This window comes from Gopherus evgoodei, chromosome 12, assembly GCF_007399415.2.
Source record: "Gopherus evgoodei ecotype Sinaloan lineage chromosome 12, rGopEvg1_v1.p, whole genome shotgun sequence".
NCBI lineage: Eukaryota > Metazoa > Chordata > Testudines > Testudinidae > Gopherus > Gopherus evgoodei.
This window is the reverse complement of record NC_044333.1, coordinates 19,032,814-19,056,650: the sequence shown is the minus strand read 5'-3', so window position 1 is coordinate 19,056,650 and position 23,837 is coordinate 19,032,814. Positions and strand designations below refer to the sequence as shown.

The window sequence follows — 23,837 nt, the reverse complement described above, 5'->3', positions numbered from 1 at the left end:
AGATGGAGTGGAGGTCTGGCATTCTTTGAGCATCCATCAACATTTTTTATCTGATGCATCTGGAAACAGTCAATAATTCTTTGAATTCATATAATTGTTCTCTGAAGCTTTTAAATAGAATTCTACTGTACTGATTTTTGCTTCTAGAGTCTTTCCTCATTGTAGCTCTCTCCCCAGATGCCACAGAACTCTTTGAGCTGCCGCATTCCAATTAACAGTTTTCCATACTCCTTTTAATAGAATCCTTATCAATTTTTTCTGGTAACACCTGAAATGTTCTAAAGGGGGAGAGATGGTTGTGTCTTGTATGAATAAATATCTCATACCTAGACTGCAGCTCCAAAAACAAACAAAAAAACCCTGAATGGTTGAAATCCACTAAGATAGACTGTAAAAGCAGCAAAGAGTTCTGTGGCACCTTATAGGCTAACAAACATATTGGAGCATGAGCTGCTCATGTTTCAATATGTTTGTTAGTCTATAAGGTGCCACAGAACTCTGCTGCTTTTACAGATCCAGACTAACACAGCTACCCCTCTGATACTAAGACAGACTGACGACCTTTTAGTGACTTTTGACTGTAAGATCAACTATAAGTTTTAATTGGGTATTTTTCCTGTACCTAGAAACCAACAATGAATATTTCACATTTCAATATTCTGTCTTAGTCAGAACTTGGAAAACTATCATGTCAATTAGTCATCTGATCACAAGCATTTGTTTTGCAAATGGTAGAGGCCCAGGGCACCAAGACACAAATGATCTTTTTGAGCCCAGCGGTGCAACTTTATTGAACCTTAAAATATGTCCCAAAAAAAGCCGTTCTAAAGCAGCAGTGAGAAGAGAGTTACCAAACACTGTACCGGTGTTGCTGTGCCACTCTTTCCTTCAGAGGAGATAGAAAATGAAGATAGAGATGAGTATATAACTGGGGTATACCACTAAGGTCCTGATCTGGTAAGGTGCCGAGAGCCCTCAAGTCCCACTGAAAACCTAAAATTGGCTATTTGGTTACTATTATAGGGGGGACCAAATGAAGATTAAGAATTTATGGGAAGCGGAGAGTTTCTCCTTGAAATGTGTGTTGTTTAGTACTTCTAAAACAATTGTCTTCTGGTTCGTGTGAAATTTGTAATAACTGTGATGTCTTTTGGTAGTCATTTAAATCTGAAAGTTGTTCTTTTTTAGGACTGCAATTGCCTAGCAAGTCAAGCAATGCTGTTGAGTATTTTGCTCAAAAGGGAAGGACCGAATTTCATCACCAAGGAAGGTCAGATATCCTTTCATGTGACTATTCTAAATATTAGAGGAGGCAGCTTTCTGTGTAGTTCTAATGAACATGAATAATAGACATGGTTAGAAAAAGTTGTGTAGCTATTTTCTTCTCTATTAAAGTAGTTTTTGCTTTAATGGAAAATGCACATCAATGTACTGTAGAGTGGAATGAGCTGTTAAATCTATTAACTCTTTTAAATTGTTTGCATGCAGCATGTTGTTGTCTATTCATAAGTCTGAGCAAGCAATTTTTGTCAGAAAGGGTTTGATTTTGTATAATAAAATGAAGCTGAAGACAGGTTGTATGTGCCTATGCCTCTTAGTCTGAAATGTATCAGCAATCTTATATTGATGGTTTTGCTTTATTTTCCTTATTTTGTGAAATCAGATTTTATTTCAGAATATTATCTATAGAGGTTATTCTGCTTCAGCTTTATATCAGGATTTTGTATTAAAATGCAGGAGTTAAATACACATAAGACATTACAAAACATAAGCTAATAATAACCCAGTAATGCTAACCTAGATAATGCTAGATTTGGACCAGCTCTACTGCCCTCAGGAAGCAAGTGGATGGGAAGAAGAAAATAAGAGTTGGTGAGTGGGTAGAGCTATGCTGTACCCTTTCAAGGGCTGCTGTAAACTGTTCCCCACCCCTCAGCCTACACACACATCCCAGAGAAAGAGGCAATCAGAGGTGGAATTAGGACTCTGTTTCACATTTTCTCCCTTGGATAATCTTAGGGTATTATAGTTTACCCACCACTTCATTTCACAGGGCTTTACCTGAGGATGATCTAATTGTATGTTAGTACACGTGATGGAGACTTGGCACTTCTAGTATAAATATACTTTACATGCAGTATCGCTGTATAAAACACATCCTGGAAAGTACTAAAAAATACAACATGCTTCATTGTGTTTTATTTTTTTGACTTTATTTTTATTGTTTTATATACAATATAAACACAGAACAAAACATATATGACTATATGCACCAGATGGAGATATATGAATAACAAAATTCTATGTTCTTTATTTATAAAACCTGGAAAAACAAAACAAAAAACAAGCAAACAAACAAAAAACCCTTAATCCATAGAGATCATGCAGGGCATCAATTATTAAAGTGACTAAATAGATAAATAAGTGAGAATATATCTTCTGAGCATGAGGGATTAATATATACCAAACTGCAAAAGTATGCAGTAGTTTCATGTGTGACAAGACACCCTCATATTTCTTCCAAGTGTTTCCATTAGACAGAATTATTTTTCCATTAATGGAGTAGTAGAGAGCTCACTCAGCTAGTCGGTGTATGAGGGAGGAATTGCAGATTTCCATTTTCTCAAAATAACTCTTTTGGTCACTAAAATAGTTACTGCAGTCAATTTCTTAATGTTAACTGGTAATACCAGCTCATTCAGAACCCCTAAAATACACAAGCTTGGATCAGCAAAGATAGCAACTCTTAAAAGTTTTTGAGAGTGCCCTGACTAGGGTGTTCCAGAACACGTGCATTTTTGACAGATTTAAAGGATGTATGGAAGGTTGATTCATTGTACTGTAAAAACGTGTTTCAATGTAATATTAAGATTTTATGAATTTAGGCCACTATATCCAGACACATGGTCTACTTCTGAACATCAGGGAGGTGTGCATCCTCCCACCACCCCAAATTGTCTGGAAAGTACTTTGTTATGGACTTAGACACATCAATAGCTTTCTGTGGTCATTACTTTGAATATATAGTTTCTTGCTCTAACGGAAAATGTTCATAGGAAACCTCCCATATTCAAGATTAGTTGCAACCAATACAATCACCTCATCTCCCTGATCCTCAGCTCATAATGAGCCAAGTACCCATCTGGAGACCTCTGGGCTTAATAAAATTCCTGCATTGCCTTCTAGTCAGATAGTACTAATATGTGCAATCAGAGGCCTCATCCAAGATGAAGTAGTGGATGGTGATAACCTTATTAACTACTGATCTTGCATTAATCAATACAAATCATTGACTAGAGTCGCTGCCAGCCAATTTCTTATGCTATCCCACCCGAGCAGTGAGACTGACATTAAACACTGAATATGTGTTGTACACAATAAATAAATAAAATATTCTCTTCCTGCCTGTTCTCCACTTCCTACCAATAATGGTTTGAAGGACCTAAGTCCTTCCAGCTGACATGCCCAGGGCCTTCAGATCTACGTATCCACAAGCTATGATCTTGCAGTTCAACTCTCCCATGTACCCTAATTGCCTTTTGAAGGGAGATTGCTGCTACACTTGGGGGATACAAATAAGTGCATCCCACCTATGAATTTTTAATCTGATGGATATTTCAAGCCTAAGGAATTGAATGGTTATCAGCACCCACTCTGTCTCACGCAGTGGTCCCCTGTGCAACTCTAGGTTCTCAATCCTTTGCCATAACTTAGTGCACCAGGGCCTGTGGAGTTGAGGGACGGTGATGTAGAAAACTAACTCTGAGCAGTGCAATATTGTATAGTAATGCATACTTAGCTATTATAACTGCTGCTGCATTACCAGTCTATTTGTAATGAAGCTGTCAGACTTCGTTTTGTGGACATTCTTACCAATGCTCATGTTTGATCTATTTAAATCTTCAGAGATCTTTCAAGGTAATCATCAAAAAGAAAATTGTTGCAGAATAAGCCAATAACTCACAATTAGGAAAAGTTATTATATACCTGGTAACAGAAAAGAAACCAACTTTATTTTCTTATGTTACATTTATTTTAGCTGGCTGCTTATGCGAAAATTATAAACTGTTGTAGAACATTTGATTTATTGAGTTTTCTTATGGTCTCCCAACAGGTTTGACTAAAATTAGTCAGTTACTTGAACGGTGTCACAGGACACCGGTGATAACTAGGTAGCAGGTTAAATTTAAACTTTAAAGTTAAACATGTATTTAAGTGCTTTACTGAATCTGGTCCAAAATGAACTAACGTCTCTATCAAACTTATTTTGTTGCTGAATAAAAGCCACTACAGCCTTTTTTTTTTTTTCTTTTCATGTGTGTAGGTACTATTTCTGACCATATTGAAAGAATCTATAGACGAGCTGGCAGCAAAAAGCTCTGGTTTGTATATAATATCTTTGTGTGTTCATTTTTGTTTAATAGATAAATATTATTTTTCAGCCTGTTTACAAAACATAAGGCCAGATCATTAGGTAACGTAAAGAAGCACAGTTCTGCTGACTTCAGTTCAGCAACACCAGTTTACACCAGCTGAAGATCTAGCCTATATCTCTTAAATAAAGAAACAAATGGAAATACATTTATATGTGAGTAGCTGTTCCTGTCACAGGTATATCACAAAGCAAATGGCTCAGTGATCAGACCAGTAAATGTTATTCTTCACAAATTGGTCTGTAGCCATCTGAGGACCCATTAATATAAACTGTGATTGTTGACATTGTCCCTGAAATCGGGGTGACTGGTGTTACTTTTTTACAGAATTGTGTTAAAATATGTCAGTTTAACAAATTGCATGATAAACATACAGTACTAGTCAAATAAAAAGAATTAGAATTAGTAGGGTAATTGACATGGTTGTCTTTCGGGGAGAATGTTACAACAGTATAAAATAATGGCTTTCAGTAGCAAGGTTGATGGTCACAAACATTAAATTAATAACAAAAGTAGATACATTTATGTAGTTTACTGCTTATTGTTCCTGAAGGAATTTGAGTTGATGATGGCTTTCCTGAAATAATGTTTAAAGGGTTGGGAAGTAAAGTATAGTATTTACATGTAGTTTGAGTAATTGCTCTATTCGGACTGAAAGTTGAATAGAAATCTCATTATTTAGTATAGAAAATAAGATTTGAGCCCAAGATGAAGCCCACTCTCACCTTGTAAATACCGTTAATCAAGAAGGTGTTTTTTTTTTTAAAATATTAACCATATAAATATAAGAATTTATCTCAGTTTTAGTTTTAGTCTGTTAATAGAATGAAATGGACCTGTATCCACTTATAAACCAAATGTTTTCATTGTTAGTATTTTTAATACTTAGAAAACTGAGGCATGTTGTAAAACTAAAATATGTAAAGTTTTATTTTTCATTTCTCTTTTATGACTGTCATATGGCATACCTAGGTTGATGGTACGCTACAGTGCTGCATTTACACAGAAATTTGCTTCCTCTATAGCCCCACATATTACTACTTTGCTGGTACATGGGAAACAGGTAAAGTGCACAGAGGTCTTAAATAGTGCTGCTTGAGATTTGTTGGCTTACTTGCATTTTGATGGATCAGCTAGTGCAGTTTTGAAATGCTTTGCTCTTGATTTTCAAAGAGTGCACAACATTTTTTCACAGAAGTCAGTATCAGTTTGGTTGATGGATTTTGTACTAACTTTATTGAATATTGTAACTTGTTCATTAACTCTCTTGATAAATGATTCTTTGCAGCTATACACCCCATGTAAAAAAGCTTAAACTTAGCTTAAACTTCAGTTTCCATTTTGTCATGAAATTATGATTTATAAAGTTAAATATTACTTTCTAATAGTAATAATACCGTGTAATTCTAGTTATTCTTGAAATTTGCAGCCAGTTTTAAACCCAGCACTTTACATGATTCCCTTCTTTTCATCGCTTAGATATAAAATATTGCCTGGAGGCAAAAATGTCATTTAAATATGCATTGCACGTGCAGTACTTACTCTTACAACAAAAATCTTTGCCTAATCTTTCAGCATAACTTTCTGAGAAGTTAAATGCTTTATTTCCTTTGCAAAGATTGAATAATACAGTTTGCTTAAAAATTTCTAAATCTTTCCAAAACAAACCAAAACATCTACCAAAGAGAAATTTTTCACTAATTGCAAATTGATGGCAAACAAAAACATTGGTGGCAAACAAAAACAAGCATTCTTTGATAGAAGAAATAATTATAACATTCTGTTTTCTTAACATGTGAGAGAAAAGAAAGCCAGCTTAGTATTTGCAGTCCATAGTTTAATGAGTTCTAACTGTTCCCAACACAGCCATTATTCTATACTTGCTCTAGTGAGTAATAAAAATCCAGGATTTATCCCAAAAAGAAAAACTGTGAAGTGACATTCAAAAACAAATATTATATGTATTTTCATGGTTAGCCTTTTGGGACTTATCAAATGTGGTGACAGAATTCAAATACGTATTTGAATTCATTAAACTAGCATTTGATATCCAGTGGGATTGCTCTGTTTTCTGCCCTCAGGTCTGTTGTGCGCTTCGCAGCAAGCCTTTTAGGTAAACTAGTGGACAGCCTTGCACCATCTATTACTAATGTTTTAGTTCAGGGCAAACAGGTAAGTCTACATTTTTCAGAATTGCATTCAGCAATGATAATCAAGAGAAAAAAATCTGTATAGGCGCTTTCATTTTGTAGGTCTCAGATACTTTAAGAAGTACAAGACTCAAAAAGCTCATTTTTTAAATAAAAGAACTGAGTAAAATAAAAATTAGTAAATCTAATGTTCTGCACATACTTGTTCTAAGAAATGTTTGCATATCTAGTGAAGTTGAGAGCAACATAGAGTAGATAGTTGAGCAGACCAGAACTAGATGGGAAAGAGAAGAGAGAGATGCTGCGATTAAAGTTAAGGGGGAACATATGTGAGAAATGTTAAGGAGGAATTAGTATATAAAAGGACTTTGAAACAAGTAGTAAAACATTATTTAAAGAAAAAGTTAATATATAGAAGCTAATATGCTAAAAGGGATATTAATAAATCTTGAACTATGGGTAGCCCGTCAGTGGGGAACCTTTCACCGTTCACATTTTTCTGTCTTTACACTTCTGCCCTAGCCCTAGACCCTAAATTGCACTATTGTTTGCTCTTCTGGCCCAAAAAGTTTAAAGTAATTATAATATGATTATTACAAATATCTTTCAATTAGAAAAAAATACATATTGGGCAGTTTCATCATCAAATCATTCCAAACATGAAGGGCTGGTAGCATGCTTCTGGTGCTAGGTAGGAAATTCAATGTGCATGTAGAGTGGTTTGTAGTTGCTTACTTTCACCTTTTTTGATTAACCTGTCCTGGTCAAAACATTTTTAATGTAGATTTTTTTTTAAATGTCAGGAAGAGTGTGTGTTTCTCTGTTTCACTTACAGTAGATGAGAAATTTTAAAATGTTACATTTTTAAGCATGTTTTTCTTTTGGCTAATTAGTCCAATATCTTGATTGCATTATAATTTTAAAACCTAGAACACAATTAAAAAAAATATATTAAGAAAACAGTAACAAGAATCTTGATTCTTAATTTTAAAGAAGGCTTGCTAGAAAGTTATGACATGGGAAATGAAAATACCATCTAGAAAAGTCGAACAGTTAAAGATACATGTTATCCAAACTGTTCCAAACAAGTGATTGCCTAGTAAGGTCACCTTCTGTTGGGCCAGTTACTCTTACCAATCAGTTGACACCAAACTATATTTTGCCCCAAATGCAGTTTTAATACTACCAGGGAAAGGTTAGAATGTGAAGTCTAACTTGTAATTGTCATCTGTTGTTCCTGTTTTTTCCCCTACATTGTTGCTAATATGTTCGTAGGTTACTCTTGGAGCTTTTGGCCATGAAGAAGAAGTTATTTCTAATCCCTTATCTCCAGGAGTGATTAAGAACATCATCTACAACAAGTGTAATTTACAGGATGAGAGGGAAGCTGTAATTCAACAAGAACTTGTCATTCATATTGGCTGGATCATCTCAAACTCACCTGAACTATTTAGTGGCATGTTAAAAATACGAGTTGGGTCAGTAACGTGTCTTTGTTTCTGATTATTTTTTTTTAATTTGTATTGTGGTAGTAATGAGATGCCCCAGCTAAGATCAGGGCCCTGGTGTGCTAGTGATTTATTTAAGCAAATACACTGAAGCTTTTATTTATTTATTATATTTTGCACTAAGTCTTAGTTTATTTTGCACTTAGTTTAATATAACGTATTCTGCTATAGTAATATTTGCAGCTAAGTTAGAATGACTAGTTCAGGTAAATATCACATATACGTTCTTATTCAGAGAATATACTTGTCTTTCCAACCTAAACTTCCGATCATTCAGCAGAATGTAGTTCTGCTGTAGTAGCTCTATTAAAACATTTTTATCACGCAAGTTGTAGTAAGATTCACGTTACTCTGCGAAGCTGTATACAGTGTGCAGTATTAGGAGTATTACTTTTATGCAGTGTTACATGGTAGAGTCACTTCATTTAAACCTAAACAAAGTTTTAAAGTGCAGGCTGTTTCCGTGATGCTATCTTTTCTTTCTCAAGGAGTTTCTGCATGATTGCCGATTTACCTTTTTCAGATTTAATTTATTTTATTTCTGTTGGATAACATCCTCATCTTGTGAATTACTAATTTTGTCCTGAAGCTTCTTAGATTTCATGTGAACTATTCATTTAATTTATTCTAAAAATAGGTCCCCTGCTATTTTATTTCTGCTGTTCTATATTCACCGTATACTTTGGATGAGAAATATTACTTGTTTTATTTAAATGCTATGTCAGTAAAGATAAAAATTTAATTCTAATATCCTGTAAAATTATACTTATGTACAGTAGAGGAGCATCATCATGAAGAAAAAACTTAGTGGAAAGCTTCAGCTTTCTTAGTTCTTCAAGTGATTGCACATGTACATTCCACTCTGAGTGTTGGTGCATCCAGCACATGACTGTTGGAAACCCTTTGTCTCAGTGGTACGTGTTGTGTGACTTGAGCTTATTCTGCTGCCACATGCCACTGCGTGAAGGTATTAAGGGCAGAGCCGCCCCTAAACCTGCTCAGTTCTTTCTTGCCACCTGAAATGGTCATTGGAACTTTCTTTTATACCAGAACAGTTTTAAATTAATCAGTGCTTCACTTGGGTGCCATATAGGAGGTTCCATGTGGTCTCTTTTGGGAAAAAGGTTATATGATGTAGATATCAGAGAGAAAGTGTGTGTGTGTGTGTGTGTGTGTGTGTGTGTGTGTTATAGTTGTGTTAAAAAAAAGACTTGTTTTTCACGTTCTTTGTTTTTGTTTTTTCCTATTCCTGGTATCGAGGTAAACGTCAGTCACCAGGTTTCAAGTCATGTGCTTCTTGCTCCAGGCCTCTGCCAGTGAGCGACCTGCACAATAGCTCCCTGAAGTACTTGGAGAAAGCACACATGAAGGACTGGTGCTAGATTTGCAGGGAGTTCAAGCCTAGCATGAAGAAGGAAAGGGAGGCTAAGCTGAAACTCCTGCTAATGGAGGCCGCTCTCAGGCTACTGTCAGAGCTGTCCTAATCTTACTCAGTATCATATGCTGCAGCTTAAGTAAGAAACACACCTGCAGATATTGCAAATCCCAGCACTGTTCTCCCTTGCCTGTACCAAGAAAGAAATACAAATCTTCCAGAGAGGAAACAGTCAAGGAAAAGTTTCCACTCTAAGTCTGGGAAGAGGTCGAGAAGGAGTCAAGTAGAGTGCATCTGAAACCTAAGCACTCCTCCTCCAAATTGGTGCCACAGTCAGCTCCCGCTCTGCAAGGGGCACTGTTGAACCAAGTTCTAGAAGTGGTACTGTCAACTTCTTCGGCACCGCAACAAGAGACCATCTCAGTGACAACTACCATGGAGTTATTTGCAGTGGCAGGAAACTTGCTCTGCCTCTTGGTTCAAGTGTCTCCTTCCTTATAGGAGTTCAGTCCCTCAGCACTGCTGCCACTTCTGCCAGTGATTCAACCTCTGGTACCACAGTTGCCTGCCTCACACACAGGCAGACCCTTGGTACTGTCCAAGGGAAAGCCGGCTATGATGGAGTCACTCCATCTGTCACCAAGTTCTTGGCACCAGTTCCCAGCACTGACTGGATCAGCCTGACTATGGTCAGAAAAAGGGGAATTCTGATAGTCAGACTTGCTGGTGGGATCTTACATATCACAATCCCAAAGCAGGACCTGCGGGTCTCTGCACAGATCCTCTTTTCCCGCCTATTTACTGTGACCCTTCAATGAGAACTTCCATGGGAATGTGGCCAGGACAGTGGGGTCCTGATCCATATCAGTGGCCATTTTGGAACCCTTGAGGTTTCCCACCAGCTTCCAGATCACATGTACTCAGTTCTCTCATCTAGAAGGGCTGAGTATATGCACTCAGCAGCTCCATCCCCAGAGTCCAGCACCAAGCCAGGTACTGAGGATCAAGAGGAGGTTCCAGCACCAGAGCAGTAGTCAGTAGTAGAAGTTCTACCCCCTCCATTCTTTGTTTCCTCTTCATCGTCTCCAGACCAGACAGTTTCGTCTAGAACAACTTCATTTCCTTCTGATGACTTTAATGTTTATCAGGAGGAGTTGTTAGAGAGAGTGGCTGCAGACTTGGGTATATTAGTTGAAGAGTTCAGGGAGTCTTCACTTTGCTTGGTTGACACTTTATCATTGGTGGGTCCCTCCAAGGCAGCTCTGCTAATTAATGAGGCTGTACTAGAGCTGATAAGGGCCTTATGGCAGACTTCATCATGCTCTTTGCCTCCGAAGTTTTAGTGCCTTTATACTCATCCACATTTGGACTCATTAGTCATCGCAGCAGCTAATAAGAGAAAATGACATGGGCAACAAGCTTCCACCCCCCAGTCAAAAGATGCTAAGAGGCTAGACTTATTTGACAGGAGATTTTCCGCTGCATGTTGCTAATGAACAGGCCCTGTTGGGATGATAGAATTTTAGTTTGTGAGGTTCCATGGAAAAGTTCAAGGAGCTGCTCCTGGAGAATCCAAGTGAGGAGTTCTCTTTCCTGGTCAATGAGGGAAGACTGGTCATAAGAACTTCACTTCAGGCAAGGCTGAATGCAGCAGACTCGGCAGCTAGAACCATGGCCCATAGAGGCCATGAGTAGCGCATCCTGACTGCAGTCTTCTGATCTTTCCTATGAAGTCCTGAGTACTATCCAGGACTTGCCATTCAAGGGCCCTTCTCTGTTCTCGGACAAGATGGACAGCAAGCTCCATGGACTTAGTCTGTACACAGCTGCCTCTGTCAGGAAGCACTATTGGCCACAGTAGACACACCAATATTCCACTCTTCTTCCTTGGCAAGACCTATCAAAAAAAATGGTTCAGGAGTTATAAACATAGGCCTCTCCCTCCAGCTACTTTGGCTCCAGCTCCAGGCCCCTCGGGGCACCCACAGAGCAGGCAGTTTGACTGTGAGGTCTCCATCTCTGAACCTCCCTTACCTTTGCAAAACCACATATCCCACTTCCACTGTGCTTGGTCCCAGATTATTTTGGACCAGTGGGTCTTCAGCTCTGTGGAAGTGGGATATACTCTCCAGTTTGCTTCTACCCCTTCCTCTCCGTCCCTCTTCCAGAGATCACTTTCACGAGAAACTCCTTATGCAGGAAATTCTCTTTCACTTGGGAGCCATATAGGAGGTTCCATGTGGTCTCAGAGGGAAACAGTTTTATTCCCAATATTTCCTAATCACAGTGTGAGTGAAGGAGGGGCGAGGGGTGTCTCAGACCAATTTTAGACCTGCATTTTCTCAACAAGTTCTTAAAAAGGATAACGTTCCATATGGTCACTCTAGTTTCTATTATCTCTTTCTTGGATCTCAAGGACTGGTATGCTGCCCTCGACTTAAAGGATTCCTATTTTCATGTGGCAATCAATCAAGTTCACAGGAAGTACCTCCAATTTCTGGTAAGTTGAAATCATTACCATTTCACTCTACTACCTTTCAGTCTGTCAGCAGCTCCCAGGGTCTTTACATAAGTCCTGGTAGTATTAGCTGCATTCCTCCTAAGACTGGGAGTGCAGTGTTACCCCCTACTTAGACAACTGGCTTGACAATGGCTAGTCCAAACGAGAAGTGCAGAACAGTGTTGCCTGGATTCAGTCAACATTTTAATGCTCTAGGACTGTTAAACAACAAAGAAAAAATTTTCTTCTCCCCGGTACAGAGGATAGTGTTTATAGGGGTGTAATGGCCTCATCTCAAGCCAGGGCCTTTCTTCCACGCTCAAGGGTTCCAGGCAATTCAATCAATTGTTACGGATTTGTTATGGATTTATACTCGGCTGGTCACTATTGCATTAAACTATTTGAGGCTTCTGAGTGACATGGTGTCTTGTACCTATGGGTTCAACATGCCAGACTGCAACTCAGACTTCTTCGAGCTGGCTGTCATCAGTTTATTCACCAAGCTGCCATCATTTACTCTCAGCAGTCAGTGCCCTCCCTTGTCCTAACCTCCCTAGATTGGTGGACAGATCCAGCCAATGTATGTGTAGATATTCCCTTTGCCCACCCACAGCCGACTCTCATGCTAGTGACAGATGGTTTGGCTCTGGGCTGGGAAGCCCATTTGGGTTCTCTACAAACACTGCATGTATGGTCCTCAGAGGACTTCGCTTTACACAGGAGTATCACATAACTGAAAGCTGTCCAACTGCCATATCAAGCATTTCTATTGCAGATTAGGGAAAGCAGCTTGTTAGTCCTTACAGACAACATGGCAGCAATGTTTTACTTCAACAGGGCTGCTCTTCTCCACTCTGTCAAGAAGCAACTCTACTCTGGGAGATCTATATTGCCAACTCAATGGCTCTACAGGTATCTTACCTTCAGGGTGTACAGAATAACTTTGCAGATCGACTGAGTATATCATTTACAAGTCTTCATGAATGATCTCTTCACTCAGAAACAGCCAAGTACATCTTCCAGCTGTGGAGGTTTCTCCAAGTGGACCTATTTGACAAAGTCCAACAGAATGTGTCAGCAATTCTGCTTCCTACAGGGTCACAGCACAAGTTCCATAACAGATTATTTTTACTGACATGATCACACAGGCTCCTTTATGTTTTTCTGCCAGTCCCACTCATTCAGGGGGTATTGCTAAAGATAAGACAGGACCAGGCCAGAGTCATACCTATAGCTGCAGCATGAGTCTGTCAGCACTGGTTCTCCACTCTTCTGGTGCTTTCAGTAAAGCCTACAATTTCACTTCCACTAGATTCAGCCCTAATCTCCCAGAATCGTGGTTGTCTATTCCACCTGAGCCTATAATCCCTTTGCTTAATTGCATGGATGGTCCATGGCTAGACAATAGAGAGCAGGCTTGCTCAAAAGACATTCAAGAGGTCCTGCTAAATAGTAGAAAGCCTTCTACAACAGCTCCGTACTTTGCTAAATGGAGAAATATCTCCATCTGGTCTCAATATAATGGGGTATCATCAAACAGTTCTTCAGTTCAACATATTCTGGACTACTTATTATATCTGAAACAGGTTTGGCAGTTAACTCCATCAAAGTACATCTGGGTGCTATTTCGGCATCCATCCTTAAATGGACATTTTTCCTATTTTCTCCAATAACATGTCCATGCGGTGCCAAGATTCTGTCAAGACTTATGGGTCCCCATTTGAACCATTGGCTACCTGATTGCTGCTGCATCTGTCAATGAAAGTGACATTGTTGGTGGCCATTACTTTGGCCAGAAGAGATGGGGAGTTGGGAACATTAATGTTGGGTCCTCTATATACAATGTTTTTAAAGGACAAGGTTTACTTGCATGCTCATCTGAACTTCATCCGAAAGGTTCTTTCCGACGAACACATCACCAATCACATCCGACCAACAAGGAAGAGGTTTTTTTCATACCCTGGACGTCAGAAGACTCTTGGCATTTTACCTGGAGAGAACCAGTCACTTTCAGAAAACCTCCAACAGGCACAGTAAGAGGTCAATCAATCTCTACCCAGATAATCTTTTTGGATTACATTCTGCATAATCATGTGCTATGACTTGGCTAATGTCACTCTGCCTGACACAGTCACAGCTTGCTCGTCGAGGTCAAAATCAGTCTCAGTGGCTTTTCTGGCACAAGTTCCAACTGCAGACATTTGTAGAGCAGCAACCTGGTCCTCAGTCCACGTGTTTGCCTCCCACTGTGCTGCAGATGAAGATTCCAGATACGATGCTAGAGTGGGATGAGTCATTCTCCAATCTTTATTGAAGTAAACTCTGATCCTGCCCCGTCTTACAGCTTATGAATCAGAGTAGAATGCAGGTGTACAATCATACAAAGAAGCAAAACTAACCTGTTCTGTAACTGTTGTTCTTCAAGATGTGTTGCACATGTCTATTCCATAACCCATCTTCTTACCCCTCTTCATCAGAATTACAGCAACAAGGAACTGATGGGGGCTAGGGACAGGTCTGCCATTTATACTATCATGCAGTGGTTCATGGCAGCAGGGGTACCTCAAGCAGCGCAACAAGTACTGCTGAGGGAAAAGGTTTCCAATGGCACTGCACTGGACGAACTGACACCAAGTGTGGAATGAACATCTACATCTCAAAGAACAGTTACAGAACAGGTTAGTAACTTTTTTCTAAAATGTATTTTAGAATTGTGTTGCATTATTTTTTCACTCAAGGAGTAAACATTTATGCCCGTCGTCTTATACTATGTGTATTTTCTTTGCATGCTTTCAGTGCATCTTGATGGAATATGCACTCTGCTTTTCAGATATATGTTTACACAATAAAAAAATTACATTAAAAGGTGTTTTATCTGGCATGTTGGAGGAATGGGGGGTGCCGATTAGTGAAAAATGCTAGTTAACAAAGAGGGAGGGAGTTCGGATGTGGGGATAGGAGTTGGGGTGCAGGATGGGGAGCGGGGTGCTGACTCTGGGAGGGAGTTTGGGTATGGGAGGAGGCTTGGGGCATGAGGGGGGTGTGGGGTGCTGGATTAGGGATGTGCTCACCTCAGGCAGCTTCCTGCAAGCAGTGACCTGTCCTGGCTGCTCCTAGGCGGAGATGCAGTAGGTGGCTCTGCAGTTGGTGCAGGGCCAGCAGGGACAGTGTGAACTATAAACCGGACTTTCAATGAAGATCAGAAATGCTGGGTTTTAGAGCTTTGCGGTTGGTGAAGTGCCGGATAAAACAGCTTTTACTGTATTTTGAACCCGTTTAGGATGTAACACTTTTCACAGTATTTATCAACACAGTAATATCCTCAGTAAGCACACAGGAGTCAGAATACAGGTTGCTCTGTTGCAATGTAACCTGCTATGGACATTTCAGATGCTTTGTGCCATTACAGATTTTTTAGCAATATGATATGGCACAAATGTACTCATAATTTTGAGCGAAGTCATATTTATGCCTGTATATTGGAGACACTGTTCAAGAGTAATTTTCTATGCAAAAATATTTTATAATTCTGCCAAGGTTAGTAAAGATAACATCATGTATTCCTTTTAGCTGTAAAGAGTTTTTATAAGGAACTGCCTTTTGTGTGTGTGTGTGGGAGAAAATGTAAGTTGAAATGAGCTGCTGCTGTTTAAAATTTGTTCCTGCTTCCTTTCAGACAAAACAAGACAGACACACACACAAAAGGACTCCAAAAAAAAATACAAAATATAGAAAATGCTACTTATGTCTCTGCTGCTGACTCTCACTTGCAACCTATGTGCTGAAGAAACATGGACCCAATACATTGTCTTGTGTGCCACTTTGAGACTTGGCAAACTTGTACTAGCATTGGGCTGGTTAGGGCCCTACAGCACTGTTGCAAAATATACAACTGTATTTTCTAGAGAAGTCAAAAAGAGAAAGTGATAGGAAAGAGAAGAAATAAAGCAGGGAAAGGAAAATGGCATATAAAGGAAGGGATGATATCAGGAACCCAAGTCTCATATTCCAGGTGGTGTTCAGGACTCTTCTGGAGCCAGCAGAAGTGGTTATGTCATCTGGGTTGCTTTGTTTGGCTCAGTCTGGTCAGGTCATCTCTCAGGATCAGGACAAGGGAGGCTCTCAAGGGTGTCATGGTAAATCATGTGGTCCCAGGAGATAGTGGGACTGGAAGCCATGATAGTAAAGCTCACTCCTTTTAGTTCACCCTGTCTACCATTTTAACACCTGCCCTCCCGAAGTCTCTTTCAAGGGCCCTAAAAAGAGGGTGTTGAGTCTGCCACTGCTTTAATAAGAACAGTGACGAGAAGACTCAAGGGCAACCTTATGCTTCCTTGGTGTATAAAACCCTAGCTCCCAGAAGGAGATAGTACAAGCCTAACCCCTATTGGGGTAAAAGCAACCGTCCTCGTACCATTATAGCCAGCAGAGATTGTCTGAGCCTTTGAGGGGCAGAGGTCCCAGGGGAGGAGACCCTCTGCCCCTGCCTCCACTGCACACCCATCTTCCATCTACCTCATGAACATAGGTTTGACAATGTAGTCTCCAGCCGTGCAGAACCAGTAAATCCTATTTTCCCTCCAATCCCACTGTGAACTGTTTAATTTTGTTTTGTTTTGGAATGGGACTGCCTCAAACCAGTAGGTGTTGGAGATTGTGCACAAGGGGTACTCCAGTGTAAATCCATTCCTACAGTTCACCCCCTCTCCTTTCCCTGTTGGGGACCCCCTCAAGATATTATTCAGGAAACAAGTAGACTTCCTCCTGCAACTTGGAGCAGTGGAAGATGTGTCCTTGAAATTCCAGGGCTGGTGGCTTTACTTCCTGGCCCTAAAGAAGAAAGGGGGATGGTGCTCCATCCTATATCTTCGACAACTCAGCAAATTCATTTGTCGATTAAAGTCCAGGATGATGATGTTGGTGTCCATAATTCCAACTCTGGGTCCTCAAGATAGGATGCATTCTTTCATATCGTAATTAACTTGGCCCACAGGAAATACCACCGATTTCTTGTGGGAATCTCATTACCAATACAGAGTTCTTCTCTTTAGCCTATCCACAGCCCAGAAGGTCATCACCAATTGTCTAGCAATTCTGGCTGCACATCTGAAAAGGCAAGGAATTCAAATCTGCCCTTACTTGAACTGGCTGGTCTAAGGTTGGTCATCTCAGCGAGTGAACGACTCAATTTGAGTAATCCTCATTCTCTTCACTGCACTGAGCCTCAGAGCAAAATCCATTCTTTCCCCTACTCAGAGCATAGAGTTCATAGTGGCAGTATCTGCTGCATGTCAGATTTCTCACCATTCTAAATCTCATCAACCAGGTTCAGTCTCATCCAAGAATATTGGCCCAAGCCTGCCTGAAACTGTGCCTATGTGATGCATTTTAACAGACTTCACCTTGCTCCATGCAAAAGTTGCAAAGATCAGTGAATCTATGTAGCAGACACTATATACATGCTACATTGGTCAGAATTTCACAGGAAGTCCTCTCCTAGTTAGACTGGTGGAAGGACTCACCGCATACCTGCAGTGGAGTGTCATCCTCCTCCTTTCTCTCCGGTATGACAAAAGTGATAGACACATCCATAATAGAATGGGGAGCTCATCTGGGCCACCTTTGAATCCAGGGCCTCTGGTCCCTCCAGGTGGTGAACCTTCCTATAAACATCCTGGAGTTGAGAGCTATTCAGCTGGCATGCACAGCTTTCCTCCCAGCACTTCTGAGTTGTCACAAACACCACAGGAATGCCCTATATCAACAAGCAGGGAAGAGCTCACTTGTTGCTGCTGTACCATGACGTAATCCATCTTTAGGGGAATGGTACCTCAGACACCACATCATGCCAGTGGTTCTACATCTTCCCCAGAATACCCTATTGGACCATCACGGTCATTAATACTGAAACAACTATGAATGGTCACACAGGAACTCCATTTTTGTGCAGATGGGAGTACTCAAGCTTAGACCTGTTTGCATCTGACCAGAAAAACAAATGATGAAGTTTCTTCTCCAGAACAGGAGCCAGTCTTGGTTTTCTGTCAGACATCTTTCTAATTCCATGGTCACTGGGATGCATGTATTCCTACCCACCAATTCCTTTGATACCAGGAATCCTTGGGAAGATCAGACAAGATGCAGATCTGACAAAGACTGTCAAAATGAGTCTTAGATTATATTAAGACATGCTACATTATGGCCCACTTAGACCTATCTGGACCATTTAGGACCTAATCCACCAGAGCTCAGGCCACCTCATTGCAAGGTGTCCTTATTTTGGATTTGCAAAGCAACTACCTGGAGTTCAGTTCACACCTTCACTCAGTATTATTGCTTGGTATAAGGCTCTAGATACGATGCCCACTTCAGTACAGCTGTCCTGCACTCACTGCTTCAGTAGACTCTGAGTACCCACTTCCATGATGAGTTATTGCTTGTGAATCACCCAAAGTGGAAGATATGTAGACAGTCACTCAGAGAAGAAAGAATGGTTGGTTACCCTACAATAACTGTGGTTCTTTGAGATGTTTGTCCATGTGTGTTCTACAACCCAGCCTCCTTCCACACTACAATGGAGTTCCTAGCAATCTAGATCCTCTTTTAGCAAAGGAACTGGAGAACAGTTGCAGATACCCTGCCCTCTACGACCTCAGCCACAGGGTGTGCAGGGCACAGGTACGGCCCTAATGGACACTGCTACTGAAAAGGTTATGATTTTGTGTGCATGGAGCACATGCATACCAGAAGTGGAATACATGCCAACAACACATCTTGAAGACCACATTTATTGTAGGGTAGATAACTGTTCTTTGGCAGATATGCCAGAAGGACTGTAACTGCAAGTATACGCGTAATTTGCAAGGTACCCATGGGCAGTAGCAGTGTTTTCAAGTCAACTTGTCTTTAGTCATACTAAAATATTTGTTTTATTAACCATTCATATTTGGTAGAGTCGCTCATAAGTGCAACAGTTTTTTTTTCCATTGTAAAACATACTTTCTGCACTGTCTGCTTATTCACATGACTCACCCCAGAATCATCTTTAAACCAATCTCAGTGCGTCAGTGTTCCTCCCTGTTCCAAGGTTTCATCATTTAGATTCAATTTTATTTTCTATTATCACCCACTTCAATAAGTAAAATTAAATTTCTCACAGAAATAGTATTCCAGTCCGATAATGATTTGATTTGATATCTCATTATTGATTTGTAGTCTGGCTTTCATGTTGAAAAAGATGAAGTTCCTGACAGACCCATTACTATAAAGATCTCCAATCACCTGCTTTCTACCCAAGCTCTGTCACTCAGGTTTTAGTAGGAGATACTTCTAAAGGTTTATTTGATAAAACGTTTTTCATCTCCACATTTTATACTGTCAAAACACCTCACATAAGCAATTATGAACAGAAAATACCTTGTCAGTGAATGAACTCCTATTGATGCCTAAACTGCATCTTTGTATCAGTGAACCGATTCCAAAGGTAATTCTGTATTTTACTAACAGGACAATGACATTGCTTTGTCCAAGCAAAGAAAATAAATGTAATTTGATGCTCTGAACCCATAATCCACTAAAAGTAATTTCTACAGGTTTGCTTCTGACTTTTGATATGAGAGTTGGGGTAAGAATCGCTATCTACATGGCTAAATCTACCTTACCTATCCATTAATCGTCAAATCATATGGCTGTCTGAATCATTATTATCCAAGTGCAGTACACAAACCTTCAAATTACCATGTTTTCATTGATAATACATCTCTTGTAGAACACTGCTTCCTTTCATGTGGGTGACACCTGTTTCTGTCTTTCACCACACACTGAGAAATTGGGCATATCTCTCTCATTAACTCAAAATATCAAACCCTTGGTTGCATGGTGATTTTTAAATATAAGCTTCAAATCTTTATTCAAAAACTTTGTTGGTGATTTAGGATGTTCAACAGACGTGTATTTGTTAGTCATTTAAAAGTCAATATATTTTTTATAGTTGAAAATCACTTATCCTGCCATACGTCCTAACTTTGAGTCCCTTACCGCACTTGATGACATAACTAGCACAAAAGAGAAGCAGGAAAATGTTCCTGGCTCTGACTTAAGTCTTACTGACATCTATGGTTTCAGGGTGCTACTCAGGACTTGGCAGGAAAGTGAAGGAGGAATGACTTTATATTCTGAACAAAATATCTGAAAGTGCACTTGTATTATTAAAGTCAGCGTTTCCCATAAGATGAGGCATGCCCAAAGGACTACCCTCAGTGTGGAGGCATGAACATATCTCTCAATTGTTTTAAAAAGTCTCAGAATTCATTTATTTAAAAAGTCTCTAGTTATGTTTGCAGCGAGAACTTTCCGAACATGAAATGAATGGAACTGATGCAATGCAGCGACATCTGCATGAGTTTGTAGAGTCTGAAACAATAGCTTTGAGGCTTGTATTGTCATTGGAATGGGCTTTAACTTAGGTGCCAGTGATGAAATTTTAAATGTCAACATTAACTATATCATGGCTCATCAAAGCATGTAAGAAAGAAGATGATGTATCCTATTTTGAAGATCTACATCAGCATTTCCCAAACGTGGGGCAGGGGGATGAGGGGCAATAAGAACTATTTGTGGGTAGTGGGCAAGGAAGATGTATACACTAGGACGTCTCGACTTTCAGCAAGGGGTGGAGTTGCAAGGTTGGGGCGTGTAATGGTTTCATTTTCTTAAAGTGGCGTCTCAGCATTCAAAAGTTTCATAAACAGTGATTCAGTCTACATGCATACACAGGAACTGTGTGAATAATTTAGAGTTTTAAATGGAGACTACAAAGCTTTTCAATTTGCACTGTGAAATCACTGTTAAAACAGGCAAACATGAGTTTATTTGTCTTGAGTTTATTTGAATTAATAACTTGTAATTTTGACTACTTTGGGGGGCTTGAGACTGCAAGTTTTTTTCCTTGTTTTCTCTTCTTTTAAAGTCCAGTATATCCATCTGCTAATCATTTGTTGAAGGTGGTAACACACAGCTCATGTACTATGATCCATCTTTGCCCAATGTATGAGTAGGCATTATGTACAGATTCTCAGTCTTGTTCTGCTTCTTTTGCATGATTCTAGGAGTGTAAAGCTATCCTTCAGGCCCAGCACAAAGCTTATGACTGGTGTGGGGAATGGGCCTGGTCAGGATGCCCTGCCCATTTATAGTCATAAGTTAGCAAGTGATCCCTTGGGAATAACTGTCAGATGGTAGAGTGTACAGCAGCTTATTGCTGGCACAGAACCAGCCAGAGAATTGGGAAATTATAAGCAGTTTCCTTCCCAATTCCCTGCTACAATATATGGAAACTGAGAGAACTAAACAATATTTCTCTTTGAATTATTATTAGCATTCCTCTTAAATAAAACAATACAAAGACATACACAAATGGAGCATCAGAGCTACATATCAAAAGGTGGTTACCATTAAAAGTATGTCTTGTTGCTTCACGTTCGATTATTGGCTCAAATAAACAACATAATCTCAGCCTGACTGAATTTATAAGAATACGAAAAATCAGACTTAATTGTTAGGTTATAAATCTTGTATCTGTCTTTTATGTTTTTAGTAACTGTAACTTAAATTTCTCTGTAATGAAATCTTGCACCTAGTAGGAAAAAAAAACTTTTTTTTTGTATTTATTTTTTTGAGAGACATTCCACTAAAGTGCTAAATCTTGGATACTTGTTTTATATATTGTCCTGTTTATATATGTAGGTATGGATATCAGAACTGGTTTGAAGGAGGTTGCTCTTTTGTTACTTTATCTGTAAGGCCTGTATATTGTATTCTGAAGGGCATTGCTCAAGTTTTTAACCTTTTCATAAAAAACACTTTTAAATTAAAATGGCATATGTATGACACAGGAATGTCAGGCATTTCATTTGTGCCGACCCAAACATAGCTTCAAAGTTTCAATGTAGTCTTGACATTAAGTTTCCTATAGAGAAAGAAAAAGTGTTAGTCATCCAAATTTAATAAAATCTGAGTACCACATTATATAATGATTTTTTAAAAAATAAGTTAATTTCAAAAAGGCTTCAACAATAAACAGTGATGTATCAAAATACATCGTGATGCTCTACTGATGGTGTAAAAGTGCCATTTGACTAATTAGTGACATACTTGAATACAGGCTCTTATTTTTTGTTCAGTCTGTAAAACTGAAGTCAGGTGACTCAGTCCATATGCATTCCAGTGAGCAGATAATTTCATTCTAAATGATACTGTCTTGTAATGGAAACAGGCCAGTTTTTATAAGTAGTTTCAATATTCCATTAAACAATCCAAATATAATTTGCTTTTAACATTTTATGCTTTTTATGACAGTTCTTCTAAAAGAGAGACAAGCTGGGCAAGGCAACATCTTTTACTGGATCAACTTCTGCTAGTGAGAGAGAGACATGCTTTCTCAAGCTTACACAGAGGTCTTGCCCAGACCTGAGGAAGAGCTCAGTGTAAGCTTGTCTGTCTCACCAGCAGAAGTTGGTCCAGTAAAAGATATTACTTCAACCATCTTGTCTCTCTAATCTGCTGAGACCAACAATGCATACAAGTTCTTCTAAAAGGCAGCTAATATTGATAGAAATGACTGTGTGGTAAAACTGTCACTTTTTTCAGCTATACCCATAAATACAGTACATTTTAAACACCAACTCTTCCATTTTCCCTTTTTTGAGACTATGAATACCAGCCTTCCCTTTTTTTATGGAGGAGGAAAATATTCAAAATAATAGGGATAACAGGCACACCTTAAATAGTGTGTTCAGTACCAAATATCATGTGCTACCCTGCCTTTCCTTTAAATAAATAGATATGAGTAATCATAGTTGAAACCAGTGGGACCACCTGTGTGATTAACTGCTGATCAGTGAGAGTCAGGAGATTATAATCTGGTTATATCTGAACAAAGTGGGCTAGTTCTGAGTTTCCAGATACAACTTTTTAATCTCTTGTGAATTTGTTCTCCTTTACCACTGTTATTCCTACGTTGCCTGTTGATTTATTTTTATTCTCCCCGTTCTGCACCATTTCTTGACTCCTAATCAGGCTCTACTCTGCAAAGCAATGTAGGATATATGTCCAGGTGTAGGAGTCTTGCTGGCATCACAGAAATACTAGATACTCTTACTTGTGAAATTATGAAGTTTTAAGACTTGTGAATGTGTTTATATAAATATATTGTGTACCGTTAAATAATTTCTTTTGAGGATATGTTGTATTCTCAACAAAGTAATATGCATGAAAGTTTAATACAATGGTGAAAAGTGAATCCCTAGGAAATACTTGCTATAAATAGACTTGTGAATTTCATCCTCTCTTCATTCCTTCACTATGGTAACTGAACAGAGACTCTAAGCCCTACAACCACTTTTATTGAGTATAATGTTATGGGATGCCCACCCTAGAGGGCCAGACCTAGTCAAATTTCTTTTAACTTCTGACAGCAAATACCCTTGTGTTCTGAAGGAGCTATACTTTGTAAGAAAACAGGGTAGCTGAGTAATCCTGCTTCCCAAATTGACCTAGCAATACAGTCTCTTTTCATATTCATTATTCAGTTAAAGACTGTAGGACTTAATTGCTTCTGTAAGATGTAAAAGAAACCATTTTCCATCTCCTTTCTAATGGTTTGCAAGTTCTGCGTTCCTAAGACTGAATGTTGAACAGAAAAATATTATTGATTCCATAATTATTTTAATTAAATCACAACAGCAAATAATTTTAAATATTAATTGACTTTTTTAATATCAGAGGACAGATAATGATTTTTTTCAGTGGAGGTCAGTGATATAAGTGGAAATTCATGGGGCAAACATATCTTCCATGTAAACAGCACATATA

At 39.1% G+C, this 23,837-nt stretch overlaps 1 protein-coding gene across 6 annotated transcripts in view; it reads left to right on the top strand.

The window, feature by feature from the left end:
• Positions 1 to 23,837, top strand: part of PHKB (phosphorylase kinase regulatory subunit beta) — a 206,971-nt gene that overhangs the window by 161,143 nt on the left and 21,991 nt on the right. For all 6 annotated transcript variants that reach the window (XM_030581825.1, XM_030581823.1, XM_030581826.1 and 3 more), the window contains 4 exons: positions 1,189 to 1,270; positions 4,325 to 4,382; positions 6,515 to 6,605; positions 7,859 to 8,061. In XM_030581825.1, coding sequence (XP_030437685.1) covers positions 1,189 to 1,270; positions 4,325 to 4,382; positions 6,515 to 6,605; positions 7,859 to 8,061 — 434 coding nt within the window. The remainder of the gene's footprint in view (positions 1 to 1,188; positions 1,271 to 4,324; positions 4,383 to 6,514; positions 6,606 to 7,858; positions 8,062 to 23,837) is intronic.